At 36.6% G+C, this 18,476-nt stretch overlaps 1 protein-coding gene across 1 annotated transcript; it reads right to left on the bottom strand.

The window, feature by feature from the left end:
* Positions 1-3,074: 3,074 nt before the first annotated feature.
* Positions 3,075-16,740, bottom strand: LOC113521030 (cytochrome P450 4c3-like). Its single transcript, XM_052895257.1, has 11 exons — positions 16,581-16,740; positions 11,848-12,004; positions 10,545-10,634; positions 10,054-10,164; positions 9,388-9,576; positions 8,732-8,928; positions 7,376-7,445; positions 6,464-6,659; positions 5,910-6,061; positions 4,020-4,199; positions 3,075-3,323 (listed from the first exon to the last, which is right to left on the bottom strand). The coding sequence occupies exons 2-11, from the start codon at positions 12,002-12,004 to the stop codon at positions 3,169-3,171; spliced, it is 1,497 nt and encodes a 498-aa protein (XP_052751217.1). The 5' UTR covers positions 16,581-16,740; the 3' UTR covers positions 3,075-3,168.
* Between the last annotated feature and the right edge of the window lie 1,736 nt (positions 16,741-18,476).

Genomic DNA, 18,476 nt, shown 5'->3' with positions numbered 1-18,476 from the left:
TTCATAGGCTACGGTAACCGCTTATCATCAGGTGGCCCGTATGCTTGTTTGCCACCTCAGTGGTATAAAAAAAACACAGTTAACAGTGCACTTTTAACTAATTTGAAGGTTCACTTTGACTAGAGACTCTTGGTTCAGGGTTGTATTGAGCTTGGATGAATGTAACTAGTTAGTTTTACAAGAATCTTGCACTCAATATATAAGAATTTTTATCCTTTTTAATTTAAAACGCAACTTTACCAAGTGTATCTTATTTTATCTTATTAGTATAGATTTGGTATTAGCTCTCTGATTATAATGTGGGTAGAACCAAAATAAACGGGTCACTTTGTGCAATTTGCTAGCGAGTCATTGTGGGCGCAGGCCTTTCCTCTTTGGGATTGATTCTGAAACCTGCGCTGGTATGTATGCACATATAGATAGATAGACAGTGGAACAAAGTTGTTTGAGAGCCGTTTCCAACAATAGATAATGTTACGGAAGCTTTTTAACCGACTTTAAAAAAGGAGGAAGGTTTAAGTTCGGATTTTTTAATGGATGGTAATAGAATTGTGATCCTGACAGCGCTATCGGTGTACGCTGGCAGGGCATTAGTGAGAGATGATAGGTGAGAATGAAAAGGCAAGTTAGTTAGTCCATCGTGATGAATACACCTGGAATTCAGCACGTTAATTTCCAGGGAGGACCACGTGGAGGTCGAGCTGACAGGGTATATTGTTAGCAATGTGACCCTTAGTCCGCGTTACTTACAATTCCTTCCTTTTCAGTTCGATTGCAGGCATATTTTTTTTTGTTACATCAGAATTCAGTCATTTATAAATCAATTTGTAGAATTTTATTTTTATCAAAATTTGGGTCGATTGTTTGATTTTTAAATCAAAATAAATTGTTTTGACATAGTTGAAGTCGGTATTTTTTTGTGGGGCAAAATTTATTACATTTAATTAGAGTAGGTAAAGTCTAACGGCGAATTTCGAGACTTGTTGAGAATTTGGCCCATTTTTATGGGAGTTCTAAAAGAAGGTTCACAATCTGTTTGTATTTTTTGTTTTGTGATTTTGTTGCGCAGTCAAATAATTTTGAGACGATTTTGGTAATTCTTTCGCAATCTACAGGGTTCGCTCCCTTGTTGCATGGTTGGTTAACTTTACGGTGATTGTTTTTAAATATTTTGGATATTTAGAAACTTTAACGGCGAGGTTTCTCACTTTATAATGAATTGAATGTAAATTAGTACATAAATAAAATATTGAACAATACTGTAATACTTTACAGAATATGTATAGCAATTATTGTTTTTTAAAATTCTAAGAAATGGGCTTCAGGTAAGTTCAAGATTGAACTCAATGTCAATAACTTCAACTGCGTATTCTCCGCGGATTATTTGACAACACAAGCTTTTGAGTTTATATATATATATATATATATATATATATATATATATATATATATATATATATATATATATATAATGTTGTATTATTTTGTTGCTAGTTCGTAGTTTTCTTTTGTACTCGTCCTTCACTTTCTAGAGTTAGCGGGGTTGCCAGATGCGGATATTGATTTTTACCCAAATGTAACATATTTTTACTCCAAATCGGTAGGATTTTCAGGATTTTACTATATTAAAATTTTATATCGTTTTTCACTTCTTTGTTTGTGTTTCTTTGTTTTTAATTTATTCTTCTATATTTTGCCATAGTATGTTGCAAAAGATAACTGTTTCTCTCCTTCTCTTTGTGTTATTTACCTTCAGTCATCATCATCATATCAACCGTTAACTGTTCATTGCTGAACATAGGCCTCTACAATAAAGGGGCTCTATCCAGCAGTTGCTACGCTTGGTAGGTGGATTGGCAATCGTTAGGCTTTGGTGATGTTTTAGGAGGGGCGTTGTTATTCAGTCATATATTTTACTGCAGTTATGTACCTTATATACCTATAAGTACTAAAAATATTACCGAAAAGTTTTAAAAAATCAACCAAATTTCTCCAAGCCCATTTCACTTTATTCTAAATATTTCTCCAAAATTTCGAGAATACAAATATTTTTACTCAAAATAGTGTATAAATTACGCAATCTGGCAACACTGAGAGTCAGATATCACTTCTAATAACTGAACAATAGCAAAACACTTCCTCGGTCATTTGGAAAATTGGCGATGTTTTACCGTTTCGTTAACACGAGTTTTCAAAGTTGATAACAGGCTGGAATACCTCATAATTCGCCGACGGTGCCGTAAAGTTTGGGAAACAACAGTTGTTTTTTTTAATGCTTTATCTGCGAGTCGTTTAGTTGCTAGCTAAAGTTTTAGGGTTCAGTCTCTAAAAAAAAACACTTAATTTTTTTAATGAATACTAGTAATTTACTGTTATATGAGTACATAGTACATAAACAAATATCTGGTTATCAATATATATATATATATATATATATATATATATATATATATATATATATATATATATATATATATATAATTTGTTGTCAGTTTAACAAATAATCATTAATTTTAGTATACATATTTAATTGTGTATATTTAACTAGCGACCCGCCCCTGCTTCGCACGGGTGCAATGCTGAGCCCACACTTAAGGTGTAAGGTTATAGTCTTATACACCTTTATAAGGATATAGTATACTATAGTACATTATTTTGATCTCTCTTAGGGTTCAGCCAACGTTTGAAATGTAAGTGCAAAAAATGTGTGTATTTACGACATCACATTAGAAACTAATAATTAATAGTTTTGAAGTTTTAAAAGTCTGTGGAAAAGTTGAAGATGTGCAGCACCTATTGATGGAATGTGATAGCAACCGAAGGGAAAGGGAAACATTTTTAAAAATATTTAATATTAATAAATTTGTTGTGGGGATTGTTCAGAGCATAATGCATGCTGCTACTACCAAAATTGCTTTGTGCTTAAGTGAATTAGTAAGTAGTATTGTTTAGTCATAATTATAATAGTAGATAACTTGTTTAAATCTTATGGGATTGCCATGTTAAAAAACAAAAATCCCATATTGAACGTAGATTAAAAAAAAAGTTTTAAAAGTGAAATAAAAGATTGAACGTAGCCCTCTATGTATTTTATTGATTGATATTAACTAACTATGCATATTACCATATTGTTGCCAGAAGCCACGTTCTACTGTTTCACTATACAGGTTACTGCCTTGTCTTAACTTGTATGAGATGCCCGGAGGCAGGCCTCAGAGCGAGGTCTATTCTGAGCTCGAGCTTGTCCGCCTGCGAGACCAGCACCAACTCCCTCACGCAGTGCGCCATGATTGTCTTCATTATTGCCATGGCATATTTCTTACCTGTATAAAAAGTTCGTAAGTAAGTAAGGTGGTGTGGTCCCGGTATAGAATAGATTACCCCCTTCTTTTCCGTGGTGTTGTAAGAGGGGATTAAGGGAACTTAATGGTTGAGGGATGGGATGGTCGAGGTATATTATAAGAGGGAGGGTACTGTTTCGTCCATGATACCCCTCATGCGTTGCCATTCCTGAGGACTCAGGTGTTATTCCTCTGTACCCAGTAAATTCACGCCATATCCCACCCTTCAAACCGAAACACAGCCATGCAAACATGTTTGCAGATATTGTCACAATAAGGGAGAAACGTCTGAGCACATAATTTATGACTGTAATCCCATTCATACATAAACGAAAATACACTTTCCTTTGGAAAATACACTTTATATCCTGAGAAGACAAAAAACATCGCTACAAAAACATTTTAAAATGCCTACCACTGATATGAATTAGCAGTGAACTTTAAAAAAAGAACGCAGCGTATGGGGGGGGGGATCATGGGCGAAAGAGTATACTCTGTTATGTCCATGGTACTGCTCATGTCTATAGGCGACGGTTACCACTTTCTATCAGATGGGCCAACAGCTTGTTTGCCATTCTAAGTTGTATAAAAAAACACTTTTTAGGCATAAATCGAACATAATACCTCTTCTTTTTTTAAAATCAGTTAAAAATAAGTTTACAGTCGCGACATATATACCTATACATGCTCTTCGTCCGTAGCTGAAGGCGAGGAAGGCGGCTGGATGTCCCGGTGCCTTCTCTTCCAGCCATCTCTCTGGTCTATATTCTTCTGCATCTGGACCCCACACACGTTTCGACCGCCCCGCGCCCCACGTGTTAATACAACAACACGTTCCTTTGGGCACTGTGCAATTTTCTGAATCATAAATAAAAAAAAAGAATTAAGATTTTCTATTAACTATAAAAAGAATTACGACTTTAATTTTAAAAAACAGTTTAGAGTTAAAAAGAAACAAAAGTTGTTCATAATTGGCGGAGATGTTATGTAACATGCGCAAGCAAATATCAAATTGGGAAAGTTCGATTTTGTTATCATTTCTAGAAAATTCACATTTCCCCTCTTAAGGAGAGGAGATGGCAAACTAACCCCCGGCAGAAGCACAGCCGGCCGGGGTTCAGGGCCCCAGGGAGAGAAACCGGCGTACAACGCGGGCAGTATCTAAGAGCACCGCTTTCTGCATCTTTCCCGGGAGTGAGCCGCCTCGGAATCCCGACCGTCTGAGATGTTGTTCCAGAATTATTATAATTGTTGTTCCAGAATAATAATAATATTATTATCATTATTATTATCTCAGCTATTATCTGTTCACTGCTGAACATAGGCCTAATATCTTATCTTATCTTATTTTTCGCATATGGGGTCAGCTAAGCCGATGCACATCGATTCATACGGATCTTTTGTGCTTCCCCCTGCCTTATACCATCATTTCATGGATCCTATGTGTTACCCTAACGATATCCCGCGGTTTAAGATATCTGTAGTCCCCTGGTTCCGGATAGGCCTAATATACCCATGCAAGCAAGTTAACGCCTAGCCCGATTTAAATGTGTATTTGGTAACCATTACCTATAGACATAACTGCATCCTGGACATCATAGGATATATACACCTATCGTGTATTGCTATTTGTGAAAACTATATTTACCCGAATTACAGTACACCCAAATATATGTAGTTTAGTACGCCCCTCCACTAGATGGAGTCATCATCATATCAGCCTTTAAGCATCCACTGCTGAACATAATCCTTCCCCTTGGGGAGTACAGCCAGTAGTTGCCATGCTTGGCAAGCGGATTGGCAACTGCAGTCTGGCTTAAGAGATGTTTAAGAGGGACGCTGCTGCCCACTAGATGGAGTGATGACCTCAAATTCACCGCAGGAATACAGGTGACTCAGAACCGTTCCTTATGGCAGTCTATGGGGGAGGCCTATGTCCAGCAGTGGACGGATAACGGCTGAAATTATATATGTTCAATATTATATAAGTAAACATACTTCTATATTAATTTAAACTAAGTTCTATCCGAATGGCTCCCGCTGAAAATCAGCGCTGTAGCGTCTCGGCTGCAGCGTAACGCTGAGCGGATACCATTAACATTACCTGTCACCTTCACCTTCTATACATGTTATTTTACTCTGTTTAAACCTTTTTTATGTCTATTGAATTAACTATTATTTATTTAATTATAACCGGTAATTTCATTGATACTCTTTTTGAACTGAGAACAGCTGCTTGCCGGTGAAAATTAATTCGTGTTTCAAACGTGAAGCAGTTGTGTTTGCATGGCTGTGTAGCTGAGTAGCAGCGAGTGTGTAGTGAGAGCTAGCAGCGTATGCTGTGAGCCCTTAGGAATGGCAACGCATGGGGGGTACCATGGGCGAAACAGTATACTCTGTTATGTTCATGGTACTGCTCATATCTATAGGCGACGGTTACCACTTTCCATCAGGTGGGCCGTCAGTTTGTTTGCCATTCTAAGTTGTATAAAAAAAAAGAAAACATGAGTATGCATGCTTGATTTTTATAAATAGACCTCATTTGGTATGTGTAAAACATTTACGTACTGAGTTGGAGATCTCTGTCTGCATAGCGCATAACGCCGGGAACCGGGGGATACATCCTTAGTGTTTCATATATAACAGCTTCACAATATATCATTCGGTCCAAATCTTCTTTGACAACGGGCCTCGTGCTATCGCCAAATATTGAATGCATTCTTAAAATAAATAAATAAAAAAATATTTAGTAACGAATAAAAACAGCAATAACAAATAGCACGAAGGGTACCATGAGAATCACACTATATTCTATCATGTCTATGTGAATATATATATATATATATATATATATATATATATATATATATATATATGTCACATAAACATAGGGATATGGCAGTGAATTTAGAGGGTACAGAACAACACCTGTATGCTCAGGAATGTCAACGCATGGGGGGGTGTCATAGGCGAAACAGTATACTCTGTTATGTCCATGGCTGTAGTACTGCTTATGTCTATAGACGACGGTTACCACTTTCCATCAGGTGGGTCGTCAGCTTGATTGCCATTCAAAGTTGCATCAAAAAAAGGCTTTATTTAAAGAGGTATTTTCCACTTACTCGTTATATAATTTCTCCTGGACTTGTGGCTTGCATCCGATCATTAGGAAAATATAAAATAATGTGGTCGCGACCGTCTCCTGACCGGCCACGATGATGGTGTCCACTTCGGACTTGATCTGCTGGTGGGTGAGCGTCGGGTCTATACTTCGAAGGTCCAGAAGTATGTCGAGGAATGCCTTGAACTTTGGACTTACTAATAAAAAAATATCAAATGATAAATAATAAATACCACTAGATGTATTAGTGAGGGCCATCTAGTCCAAAATTAAGGGGGTGAGAAGGATTGTTAGTAATGGGGACGTTAATTCCCAATGCTAGCAATATACTCTGCCAGGTCGACCTGAAGGTCGACGAAGCCATTGTGATTTATTATTGTCAAATTCGTCGCGATGGGTTAACTGACCTGCTTCATCCTCACCTATTATCCCTCACTGGTGCCCCGCCAGTGTACCGATAGCGCGGACGGGGATATTACTTCATTATCATCTATTAAAAAAAAAACTCTGTGAATCCTAGCTTGAGTACTATACGATGGGATTATTTTAATCAATACCGATATAAAAAAATAACAAAATTAAGTGGAACTTACGCTATGGGTCTTGAACAACTAATAGAAATTGGAAATATAGTTTTTTTTTTTGTAAATACAAGCTTAATTTACGAAGTACATAAATATAGTATTGTGTGGGGATTGAACCCGCGACCAATTGAAACAGTGCTTCTAACTGCTTCAACGCTAAGGGTTAAATTGTTCTGTGAATTAAATGCATCTTTTCTTGCTTAGATAAATTTAGGTAAATAGAATAGAAACTGAACTTTCATTAGAAGTTTATGATTAAAGATTTCTAAATAAACTATATTGCCCATTTGTCCGATGAGGTATATAGACTTATTAAATATAAGATTTACCACTTTTGTTTGCCTCTAAAGCATTATTGTTCTTCATTTTTTCTCGCTCTATAGTTCTTTTTGTCATCACCTAAAACAAATTACATATTTCTTATATAGATAGAGTTATTAAGAAATTTGATAAAAGTTAGAACAGTGTTTCCCAACCTTTTATGTGCCATGCCCCACTTGAACATTTCTAAAATTTTTATACATACTTTTTCCCGACAAAGTTTACTTGATAACTCTAATTGCCTAGTTGATATTTTAGTAATGTCAAACGAAATAATACCTAATAAATATTTACAGTATTTTTTAATTTTTTTTTGTTAAATTTGGCACCGATATCTACTCGTAGTATTGCATTGAAATAATACGAGGCCCGGAGCAAGAGGGTTTAAATAGCTTCAAGTCTATTTTTTATTTGCCTGCCCCCCCCTTAACTATCAAATTGCCTCCCTGCTTCCCTACATATATATTAAAAGTAATGTTTATGTATTATATGTGCATTTCTTTCGTGTACATTATATTTATATTATGTTAGTATATGGTCACATATTTTTCACCACATCTGCCCTTCATACGCTTTCTGTTTTTACCCAATGGTTAGCCGGTAGAGAATACCATTTGGCATTAAGCTCGCCATTTGTACAAAGTTTAATTGTGCAATAAAGAATAAAAAAATAATAATAAGGATTAAATATAAACGTCTACAGTTCTGCAACACACACATTGGACGTATTGGGGCCAATGGACTTTAGTATACAATAAAGAATAAATCACCATCATATCAGCTTTTAACAGTCTACTGTGATTACTGCTACCCATTCCTCCACCAATAAATTCCTTAGTTGTCTCTTACGACACACAGAGGAGTGTCCCATTCTAATGGCGGGATTACACGGTAATAAATGAATAAGCTTAAATATATAAATATTTAGCTATTTTATTTCTGTTTATTTTAACATTTCACCTGGAATCAACAGCTTATATCTAGAATAATTTAAAATATTATGTTTACACCATATATTAGCCAATTACAGATTCCCAATTTGTATTATTAGTTTTTGGAGGGTAGGTTAAATTAAAAAGAAAAAAAATACAAAAATATTTTTTTTATACAACTTAGAATGGCAAACAAGCTGACGGCCCACCTGATGGAAAGTGGTAACCGTCGCCTATAGACATGAGCAGTACCATGGACATAACAGAGTATACTGTTTCGCCCATAATACCCCCATGCGTTGCCATTCCTGAGGACTCAGGTGTTATTCCTATGTACAAGCAATCGACTTTTGTACAAAGTCTCCCTCTATGAAAATTTATAGAGATACTTATTTGAAACGTCTATAGCAAGGAACGACTTAAATACTTTACCATCTCTGAGACATTGTGAAGAATTGCGACGGATTTCGTTATCTGTTTATAAGAGGGCGTGAGGCGATATACGATATTTGGGTGCTGGAGTATATTCAGACCCCGACTGAGTAACAGTTCCATGCAGTTGTTGAAGGCATTATAGTACTCCGTTGTGATAATGCTCTCCGATATTTGGGACACGCCAAGAGCTGTTTCTGCAAAGATATTATGGAATATTTTCTAAATCAAGTTTTTGATTAAGAAATTTATATATATATATATATACTTATACAACTTAGAATAGCAAACAAGCTGACGACCCACCTGATGGAAAGTGGTAACCGTCGCCTATAGACATGAGCAGTACCATGGACATAACAGAGTATACTGTTTAGCCCATGATACCTCCCCATGCGTTGCCATTCCTGAGGACTCAGATGTTATTCCTCCGTACCCAGTAAATTCACGCCATATCCCACCCTTCAAATCGAAACACAGCCATGCAAACACAACTGCTTCACGGTTGAAACACGAATGGGACAGAGGTACCCAAGCAATCGATTTTTGTACAAAGTCTCCCTCTGGTTATAGTTTTGTATTTGATTTCATTTTTTATGCTACTTAGAATGGCAAACAAGCTGACGGTATTTAGATGGTATATATAACTGACTTACGACATATCGCCTCAAGAGTTATAAAGGCAATGTATTTCTTCATTATGTCGAAGGGCTTGCGTCCCACTTCACCTTTCAGTTGCTGTACCAAATTGTGCGCTTGCGCATCGAACACTGGCTGGTAACTGTCCACAACGGTTGCGTTGAAAGCGCTGCCTATATTCTTGATGTTGTGTTTCCATATTGCAGCTAAAATTTTACAATTATATTTAATTGTACATTAAAAGTTTAAATAACCCTACATAGATATGTATCTATACAAATCAAATCCCATTTTTTTTATACAACTTAGAATGGCAAACAAGCTGATGGTCCACCTGATGGAAAGTGGTAACCGTCGCCTATAGACATGAGCAGTACCATGTCAACAGAGTATACTGTTTCGCCCAAGATAACCCCCATGCGTTGCCATTCCTGAGGACTCGGGTGTTATTCCTCCGTACCCAGTAAATTCACGCCATATCCCACCCTTCAAACCGAAACGCAGTCATGCAAACACAATTGCTTCAAGGTTGAAACACATTCGTGTTTCGGGGCAGAGGTACTCAAGCAATCGACTTTTGTACAAAGTCTCCCTCCCTCTAGTGGATAGTCTTAGCATTACCACAGTAGTGCTGGTGCTTTTAATTAATAGTAACAATATTTCAAGCATTTTTAGTCACTCACCAGGTGCAGTGATGAGTCCGTTCCCGAGCCATATCCGCCCGAAGTTGTAGTAATATGGTTTCTCAATAAACGTGTTTGTTACAGTCTTCACATCCTCGGGATCGCTTATTACTGAAATGTGACAATTATTGAATGACAATATTCGTGAACGACGATAGTGGCGTAGTGGTGGGCTTTTTTTATCGAATGGAATGGTAACCCCGCCTGCGCTATCGGTATACGCTGGCGTGGCACCAGTGAGGGATGATACGTGAGAATGATATATTGAATAAGTGTACTGTTTCGCCCATGATACCCTAATGCGTTGCCATTCTTGACGACACAGGTGTTATTCCTCTGTACCCAGTAAATTCATGGTATTGCTCATGTCTATAGATGACGGTTACCACTTTCCATCAGGTGGGCCGTCAGCTTGTTTGCCATTCTAAGTTGTATAAAAAAAAGACTATAAATATTCGACACGATATAATAGAAGATGACGTGACACTCACTCAAAAGAGGCAAATATCCCATCCAAAGTGCGAATGGCAGATTCTTTTGATCGGCAATTTCCGATATTTCTTTTAATCGCTGAAATATTACTGAAAACAGATCAAAAGTTTGAAAGTCAAATAAATTCTGAAATAGAGACAAAACAGAAATGCATTATAATATTTCCTTTCTATATGTGAGTAAATCTAAAAGTTTTTTAACAAAAGCAGGTATATGGAATGTAAGTTGCTTATGTAGTAAGTTTACTACAAGAGGGAGACTTTGTACAAAAATCGATTGCTTGGATACCTCTGTCCCATTCGTGTTTCAACCGCAAAGCAGTTGTGTTTGCATGGCTGTGTTTCGGTTTGAAGGGTGGGATATGGCGTGGATTTACAGGGTACAGAGGAATAACACCTAAGTCCTCAGGAATGGCAACGCATGGGGGGTATCATGGGCGAAACAGTATACTCTGTTATGTCCATGGCACTGCTTATGTCTATAGGCGACGGTTACCACTTTTCATCAGGTGGGCCGTCAGTTATTTGCCATTCTGTTGTATAAAAAAAAAGTAAAAGTACTAAAGTACAATATGGACACTCCCTGCCCCTTTCTGTGATCTCACGCCCACTGAAATACCCATCAAGGCCCACACTGCAACAAATGTGTCTAGTCTACGATTGTCCGCGGATTTCGTAAATCTTCGTAAATGTTTGTAGGCGACAGTGGTAATCGTTGCTTATAACCATGGACATAATAAAGTATACATGATATCCCCATGCGTTGCCATTCTTGAAAACTCAGGTGTTATTCCTCTGTACCCTGCAAATTCGCTGTCATATTCCACCCTTCAAACTGAAACACAGCCATGTAAACATAATTGCTTCACGGTAGAAACACGAGTGGGACAGAGGTACCAAAGCAAACGTACAATAACTGTTTGGAATGAACTTCCAACAACAGTATTTCCGAACCGATACGACATCATAACCTTCAAGATGAGAGCATATTTCATTTTAAAAAGCACCGCATTTGGTGTTGTTGGTGGTCACGGGCGGCGGTAGTCACTTACAATCAGGTGAGCCCCATGCTCGTTTGCCCCCTGTGCTTTTTTTTTTTTAAAAAAAGACTTTTGTATAAAGTCTCCCTTTTGTAAAGCTATAAAATGTAAACATCATTACTATTATTTCCCTAGTCCAAATGAGTGAAACCATTGAGGGACCACAACTAACAACCATTGAGGGACTATTGGAACAGCGTGGAGGTTCTGTTAATGGGTTGCTATGATGATCATAGAATAGAAGTATGTTTCTATAAACTTACTTCGACCTCCACCAAGGAACCAGTGGACATTACCAAGGAGAGGCAACCGCGGGTACGTTGGCAGGCCGGCGAACAGTTTTCGGGTACGATATCCCTTGACATATATCAGTAAATATATACCAATCACCAGTAGTATCACGAGGTATAATGTTAACATCTGGAAAAAAATATAAGATTAATAAAATAATAGGTACATTACTGCAGCGGCCAGCAACTGAGGCATTGATGGACGAACGTGCAAATGTGCGCCGAGGCGTTGCCGAGGCACACATATGTGAGTCCATCAATGCCTAGTTGTGGCCAAGGCTTGTAAAGTACTTTTCTCAAACAATGCGCGAAAATCAAAAACACAATTTTACTTTTTAAGTTCAATGACGAATAACGAATAATAATAATTTTTCACGCGCCATAATGTTCCTTTGTGTTTTTTTTTCAATAAACAGCATTCTATTTGTAAGCCAGTTCGAAATTTAAATAAAACCTTTTATTAGTTACCTCCTTGGTAGCCATGTTTCGAAGTAAAAGATCATTCCATTTTTAAATTACAGGACAGATATGAGTTTACATAGTAATTTATCTGGCCGCAAAACACGACAGATATAGATTTTCATACAACTTTTGCCGGCCGCTGCCCGCATGTATCTAGCTAGTACAACAATTTTGATTTATCTCGAAGAAGATTGTCAAAATAATGCTCACATTTCCAAGCATGTTTGAGAAAAAGTAATATAGTATATACATATTATAGGTATATATTTTAAGGGACTGGCTGAAAACTACTGTGCTACTGTTCACATTGCGCTGGGACACAGCGTCAGCTGAGCCGGTTCCTTTTGCCTAGTATGTGACACTTCTTGTATATGTATTTTCTATATTGATTATGTGTTTACTGGCAATAAATGTTTTCTATTCTATTCTATATTTATTATTATTATGTAAACGGTTAACTGTCCACTGCTGAACAAAGGTCTCTCCATAATGGACGATTTGTCCGCTTGACAAATCGTCCATTATGGCAGGCAGGCATTCTTGACAGGCGGATTGGCAATCGCAGTTTTTTTTTAATGCGTGAAGATGGAATGGTAGCCTCGCCTGCGCTATCGGTATACGCTGGCAGAGCACTAGTGAAGGGTGACAGGTGAGTATGAAGGCAGATCAGTTGCCCCATAGTGACCAATTGAACAATAATTAATCACTATGGTTTCCGGGAGGAAACGCGTGGAGGTCGACCTGATAGGGTATATTGCTAGCAATGAGGCTATTAAACCTCATTACTAACAATCCCTTTCCCCCCTGGCAATCGCAGTTAGATTTTGGCGATGTTTAAAGAAGAACGCTGTTGCCATTCCCTAGACTATTAAGTTCTCTTAGTCGCCTCTTACAACACCCACGAAAAAGGAAGGGGTGGCCCATTTTATGCCGAGATTGAAAAGAAAACACAGGAAAATAGTACTTAAAGAGAGAAATAATAGGTCCTAATAGAGCTATCTTATTTGGCTACAAAAAAAATATATATATAAAAATAAATAAAGTATTTACAAAAGGAATCATAAAAATCTGTCAGTTAACAATTCAACAAGGTGTATGCTATCACCTAGCTTCATTATTATTTTTAAATTATTTTTAAATTAATTTTATTAATGCGTATGTTAAATGTTATTAAATATTAAAATAGTCATTTATTATTGAGTTGTTATTGACTAGTTACATGCAATTTGCATAAAAATGCATTGAAGATTAAAATTTGTTTGTGTCGATACATTGATTGCGCCACGTACATTAGTTGTTATGGGATTATTATGGCGGTTATAAAATGATAACACGCTTATTATAATGGTGGACATTGTTGTGAATTACAACAATATATGAAATTGTATGCTGATATAAATGATGACAGCGGTCGTGTGATGACCAATTATGTATGAATGACTTTGGTTTTGCCCGCGTCATGTTCTAGTAAGTGATAATTGTGAGTTTTAGGGCGTGTATTGAGATTTTCGTCCGGGGAGAATTTCACTAGTTATTGTTCCGGGCCTGCGTTGAATTACAAAAAATAATTTACTAAAATATGACCATTCCAACGTTTAAATTTAATGAAAATGGACCATTCCATCCACAACCGCGCCTGCGTTATCGGTATACGCTGGCGGGGCACTATAGACAGATGATAAGAGAGAATGAAAGCAGGTCAGTTAGTTCATGGTAGCTAATTTCACTATTGTTTCTAGGGGGAGCCGCGTGGAGGTCGACCTGATAGGGTATATTATTAGGAATTGGGTTGTTAGACTCTATTACTAATAATTGTACGCAGGTTTCTCTTCCTCGGGTTCTGAACCCCGGCCGACTGTGCTTCTGTCGGGGGTTAGTTTGTCATCGCCTTAAGAGGAGAGATTTTAATTTTTGGGAAAAAAAATAAACACTTTATTGTGCACAGAAGAGATGTATACAAGGAGTATTTATACAATTTTTTCATATACAAAAGGCGGCTTTATAGCCAAATGTAATCTCTTACAAACAATCTATTACAGATTACGATCCCTTTTTCTCCCTCCACAGTGGCGGGGATGTTGTATTGCTTAAATGAGGTCACGGGTTCGATTCCAGGTCGCTCCAATTTAGAAAAGTAATTTTTCTGAATAAACTTAGGTCTGGGTGTTTTTTTTTTCTGCTCGTGTTTGCTGTTGGCCGTAGATGGCTTTTACAGCTTCACCGAACGCGTATGCAGGGGTGAGTGCAGACGGCACTAAGCCCGCGAGAACAAGTTATACTAGCTGGAGGACTAGGTGATTGGTGTAATTATAAATGTGAAAGTGGGTTTGTTTGTTACCTCTTAACCCCTTAAGAGTTTAATCAATCATTATGAAATTTGGTATGCACGTAAGATATGTTATAACGTATAAATATAAACAATTACAAGAAATAATCACAATGAGAAAACAACGGGCGACCTTATCGCTAAGAGCGATCTCTTCCAGGCAACTTTTGGATGGAGAGGAGTAATTATAAACAAATTGTGTGGGAGGCACGATGAAAAATTTTGTTAGTTCTAGCAATCTAGTATGATCTAGCAACCTTTGTATGCTTACATGCATAATGTACAAAGAAGTGTATGGTACAGGTACAGCAATTATATATTATGAAGTCATTACCGATTGCATGTAATTTAATGGCGCATTTTTGAGTCGACCTTACATACCATAGGCGTATACTTTGCAACTGCAATGCAATTATTCTATTTTCAATCAACTTCAAAAAAGGACGAGGTTTTCAATTTGACAGTATTTTTTATTTTGTAACTCTGCCAGTTATCTGATTTGAAAAATATTTTTTTTTTAGAAAGGATATACTTTCATCCATAGAAATGTTATCAAACCGATTCAGTAGTGCAGTTTTAAATTAAAATAAATAACTGATTTGGCCATAATTGAAGTTTGTGTGGTTTTTTTTTATGTGGAATTAATCTTATCAAGTTACTGAACGAAATAAAATACTCTACGTTTGTAATCAGAACAGTATGATCGAATAAAACTAATTAATTGTAAAATGAATTAGTTACTAATTTACTTTTAATTTAATTCTACTAATTATAAGTAGAATTAAATTAAAAGAAGCGAGAATAATTAATTCCAGCCTTTAATTGTCCACTACTGAACATTATTTTTGAATATTATTTTATAGTTTTGTCAGTAGTTGCCACGCTTGGCAAGCGGGTTGGCAATTAAGCTTTTAGTGATTGATTTTTTAAGAGGTTCACTGCTGTCTATATCTTTACCGTTAAGGCGGACTAATTAAGATTTTATTACGAGTCAGGTTTCTCTGATTTTTTTCTCTTGTGATCATGTGTAGGTACATCGGAATAGTCACAATACTCATCATCATTTCAGCCATTATCCGTCCACTGCTGGACATAAGCCTCCCCCATAGACCGCCATAAAGAATGGTCCTGAGACACCTGCATCCACTGACTTCTTGCAATGCATTTCAGGTCGCCACTCTATCTAGTGGGGGGTCGTCTTACACTGCGTTTGCCCGTACGCGGTTGCCACTCAAGAACCTTTCTTCCTTATCGATTATCGGTTCTTCGAGCTATGTGACCAGTCCATTGCCACTTCAGCTTGCTTATCAGTACTCATGCAAAGGGCCTGGATTCCTGAGATACAGATCTCTGATCTAGTTTAGGGTCCAGTCTCCCACAAGTTTTACAGACTATTGTATATTATTACATATATAGTTGTATTTTTTTCATGTAACTGTCACACTTCTTACAGTTAAACATAAATAAATAATAATGATATAATTTTATTTATTTATGTCTTTATTTTAATTTTAAATTTATTTCTCGGCATTTGCGTTACTGTATTGGGTAATTTATTATACGTTTTATTTTTAGATGTATTTTTTATTTCATAGTTTTTGTGAGTCGTGTTCTTGGCAATTCTAATTTGTCTTTATTTCTCGTGGCGTAACTATGATTGGCTGAATTTTTGCTTTTTTGCTTACAGCACACAAATAACAATACAAATATACACATAATACAGGCATACACAGTAAAAAAAGATAAAAGAATAAAAACAAAAAAAAGCAAAATATTTTAAAACAAGAATTTTCTTTCTTTCTTGCGTGTGCTATAGTAACACAAAATGGTAATAATGGTAAAGGTATGATATCTATTCTATTTTAATATAGTATTCTTCATATCATTAAATTATATGTTATTGTATAAAAACACTTACTTTGAATGTGTTCTTTCGATCCAGCCTGCTGCAGTGTGATACATTAGTCGACTATAACGCACAGTGGCCTGCCTAGATGTATATAAATATTTTATATATATAAAAAAGTACAGTGTTAGCAAATGTGCTATAGTATCGACACATAGTTATGTACTGATGGTCGTATGGGGAAGCTGCAAATTGCCTAGCGTGCTTAGAGAGAGCATTGAAAGGAGATTCGTGCGTCAGAATTCAAGGATAAAAATATTCTACCAGATTATCCATACTAATATATATATATAACGGAAGAGTTTGTTTGTTCGTTGAATGCGTCAATCGCTGGAACTACCTATCGGATTAAAAAAAAAATCTTATTGCATTTGATAGGACAATTCTTGGGGTTCGAGGAGGATTATAGTCTATTAAACATTATGGTATAACTACAGGTGAAAGCCACGGGGTATAGTTAGTATTTATTTATTTATAGGATCACCAAATTAAAATACAGCGAAGTATTTCAATACAATACACTAGTGGATTAGGTCTAACTGTTCATACTTTTGCCATGTGGCCCCGGCATAGAATAGGCTACCCCTTCTTTCCCCGTGGGTGTCCCCACGATTACGACAGTAAGAGAAACTTAATGGTGGAGGGATGGGCAGCAGCGTCCCTTTTAAAACATCTTCAAGGCCTAATTGAGGTTGCTAAGCCACTTGCTAAGCGTGGCAACTACTGTCAAAACTCACCGAATAGAGGGAAGTCTATGTTCAGTAGTGTACAATGAACGTACGCAGTATTTCCGAACTGATAACCATATCGAAACGTTCAAGAAAAAAGCATGTTCGTTTTTAAAAGGCCGGCAGTACACCTGCAATGCCTCTAGTGTTGCGGATGGTCATGGGCGGCGGTAGTCACTTACCGTCAGGGAGCCGCATGCTCGTTTGCCCCCTGCGTTGTAAAAAACATTGGTGCGTAAGCTTTGCTTGAATTTGACTAATTTATCTTAATGTAGTTATATATGATGTAGCTATATTATATATATATAAATATATGGTAATATTTTATATATTTATTAATGTGTTTTGGTGGGTAAGAAAAGGTTCTTGAGTGGCGACCCCGAACGGGAAACGCAGTGTAGGACGACTCTCCACTGGATGGAGTGACGACCTCAAATGCATTGCAGGGAGGCAGTGGATACAGGTGGCTCAGGAGCGTTCCTTATGACAGTCTATGGGAGAGGCCTATGTTTAATAGTGGACATATTGTTATTATTATTGTCTGTAAAGTAAACCGAGTTTTGTTGAAATTATCATAAAAAATACACTAAATAAAACATCTAATGGCTGATACTTCCAAAAGACAAATTAGAATGACCGATTTTTATAATTGATTTAGATAGATAGATAGATACTCTCTATTGTTTCCTCCATAAGATTACAATAGTAAACTTATTATAGATATAAATAATTACAAGAAATAATCGCAATGAGAAAACATTGGGCGAACTTATCGCTAAGAGCGATCTCTTCCAGGCAACCTTTGGATGGAGAGGAGTAACTATAAACAATTTGGTGGGAGGCACGATGAAAATTTTTTATACAAATAGTACAAAGATTTAGTTAAAATTTTTGTACTATTTGTAAAAAAAACGTAATTGAATAATTTTGTTTCTTACAACCCACAGGTCCCTTAATGTCTCACTTAACCAGATTTCACTGTATAGTTGTTTAGATGTAACTAGAGAGATAACATTAGATATTCTATAGTTATGTATAGTTAGTTACTCTTTCAAAAAAGAATAGATAAATATCTAATATAGTTGTCGATGCATAAATTAATCAGTTCCTATCAAAATGGGACATTTGCATACCTATTCTGTAATGGCTAAATAGGCACGAAACTCTATGTAATATAAGA

Source organism: Galleria mellonella, unplaced genomic scaffold (genome assembly GCF_026898425.1).
Source record: "Galleria mellonella isolate WM207_F2 unplaced genomic scaffold, CSIRO_AGI_GalMel_v1 utg266, whole genome shotgun sequence".
Classification (NCBI taxonomy): domain Eukaryota; kingdom Metazoa; phylum Arthropoda; class Insecta; order Lepidoptera; family Pyralidae; genus Galleria; species Galleria mellonella.
This window is presented reverse-complemented; position numbering and strand designations above follow the sequence as displayed.

Excerpts from the sequence above, each read along its gene's own strand:
- LOC113521030 (XM_052895257.1), bottom strand. The coding sequence starts at position 12,004 with ATGTTAACATTATACCTCGTGATACTACTGGTGATTGGTATATATTTA. Across the intron at positions 10,165-10,544 it reads GGGATATTTGCCTCTTTTGA|TAATAAGCGATCCCGAGGAT; the intron begins GTGAGTGTCACG and ends GTCACATTTCAG. Across the intron at positions 6,660-7,375 it reads TTTAGAGGCAAACAAAAGTG|TAAGTCCAAAGTTCAAGGCA; the intron begins GTAAATCTTATA and ends TTTTTTTATTAG.